A 2043-nucleotide genomic window follows, 5' to 3' on the forward strand; every position below is an offset into this window, starting at 1 on the left:
GCTGGGAGCTACCCCGAGAGAAGGTCCCCTTTCCTGCTGTGTGGTTCACCGGCCTGGAGAGAGCTGGAGGCTGGCTTCCCTGGTGAGATGCCCAGGCTTCCAGAAGTCAGAGGGGCAGAGGCCTATATCCCAGGTGCCCCAGGTGCCCCCACCGGGATGCGAGCAAACAGCCTGCAGGTCTATGTGTGTCTAACAGTGCTAAGCCAGTCCAGGGCCTGGTCGGCCATACTCCAGAAGACAGTGGACACTGTCGGTCGGCTACCAGCCCAGTGGGAGCCTGGGCCTCCCCAGGCTGGGCATGTGGGAGGTCTTCCAATACTTTGGGTTAAGACAGGAACCCAGGTGCCCCCACCAGGATGCGAGCAAACAGCCTGCAGGTCTATGTGTGTCTAACAGTGCTAAGCCAGTCCAGGGCCTGGTCGGCCATACTCCAGAAGACAGTGGACACTGTTGGTCGGCTACCAGCCCAGTGGGAGCCTGGGCCTCCCCAGGCTGGGCATGTGGGAGGTCTTCCAATACTTTGGGTTAAGACAGGATGCAGTGGTCCTGAGTTCTTCCCGTCAGACTGAGTTAAAAGCACATCTTAGCAGCAAGAGTTTGACCTTGTTTTTGTTGAATGAAGGTGGTGGAATCTGGACCAGGACGGTACGAGGTCAGTTGAATGAGGGTGGAAATGCTGCTGCAGGTACGTGCGATGCAGCCACCTCCTGGCGTCCTCAGGTGAAGTAGCGGCAGGGTGTGGAGTCGATGTAGCAGTACGGGGTGCACTGCAGGTCCCCATATGACCTGAGGAGGCAGATACAGGTCAGGGTGGACACCGGGCAGTGGGCAGGAGAGGTCCTGCCAGCCCTAGGGGAAAAGCCATGTTCTAAAGGGCCACTCTGGTGACTTTGGTCAAACCTCATCCAACAGCAGCCACTGCTGCCCAGGGTTCTACAGAGACTGTTCTCATTCTCATGTGAGGCCAGGGATGTGGGGGAGTGGAGTCCAGGCCTGTGGTCTTTTCCCCTAGAGCCCAGCTGAGGGGTCTGGGAGAGAGGGTTAGTAGACTTGCCTTAACACAGCATCTCTGAGAGAATCTCCCCCTCTCGAGGCCTGAAACATGCCCGGCTCTGTCCATTAGACCATCCTGTGCTGATGCAAATGTTCTATGGCTGTGCAGTCCACTACACAGCCACGGGCCCTCTGTGGCTACTGAGCACTGGTAATAAGGTTAGTGTGACTGAAGAACTGGATTTTAAATATTATTTCACTTTAATTAATTTAAATTTAGATAGCCACGTGTGGCCGGAGGCTGCCACACTGGACAGCGCAGTGTATACCTGCGTAAGCCCAAGTCCTAATCCTGAGACAGCGTGCTGTGCATTATGCCTACGCTCACAAGCACCCCAGGCTTCTAGGGATTAGGAGAGAAACCCCAGCACGCCAGGCTCTACCAGTGGTTCTCAACCTGTGGGTCACGACCCCTGAAAATACATCCTGCATATCAGATATTTACATTACGATTCATAACAGTAGCAAAATTACAGTTATGAAGTAGCAACGAAAATAATTTGATGGTTGGGGGTCACCACAACATGAGGAACTGTATTAAAGGGTCGCGGCATTAGGAAGGTGGAGAATCGCTGCATGCAGTCCTCTTCTCCATGAGTGACTGTCCACTCAGCTGTTGCCGTGGAGCCATCCACCCACTTGGCCCTTTTGCCAACTTTCTGGCAGGTGCCTGTTAGGAGCCCTCCTTACCTCAAGGGGGCGCAGCACACACAGACATCAGATGCAGTGGAGGCCTGGCCAAGGCTAGAGTGCTTGGAACCTTGGGGTGACTATAGGTCTACAACAGTGATGGCGAACCTATGACACGTGTGTCAGAGGTGACACGCGAACTCATTTTTTTGGTTGATTTTTCTTTGTTAAATGGCATTTAAATATATAAAATAAATATCAAAAATATAAGTCTTTGTTTTACTATGGTTGCAAATATCAAAAAATTTCTATATGTGACACGGCACCAGAGTTAAGTTAGGGTTTTCCAAAATGCTGACA

At 52.5% G+C, this 2043-nt stretch overlaps 1 protein-coding gene across 4 annotated transcripts in view; it reads right to left on the reverse strand.

Annotated features, from left to right (window-relative positions):
- Positions 1-364: 364 nt before the first annotated feature.
- COLQ (collagen-like tail subunit (single strand of homotrimer) of asymmetric acetylcholinesterase) overlaps positions 365-2043 on the reverse strand; it is a 54997-nt gene continuing 53318 nt past the window's right edge. For 2 of the 4 annotated variants that reach the window (XM_014537546.1, XM_014537545.1), the window contains exon 17: positions 365-786. In XM_014537546.1, the coding sequence (XP_014393032.1) occupies positions 584-786 (203 nt within the window). In that variant the 3' untranslated portion in view covers positions 365-583. The remainder of the gene's footprint in view (positions 787-2043) is intronic. The other 2 variants (XM_014537547.1, XM_005863614.2) reach the window with 2 other exon arrangements.

Source organism: Myotis brandtii, unplaced genomic scaffold (assembly GCF_000412655.1).
Source record: "Myotis brandtii unplaced genomic scaffold, ASM41265v1 scaffold18, whole genome shotgun sequence".
In the NCBI taxonomy this organism is placed as follows: domain Eukaryota; kingdom Metazoa; phylum Chordata; class Mammalia; order Chiroptera; family Vespertilionidae; genus Myotis; species Myotis brandtii.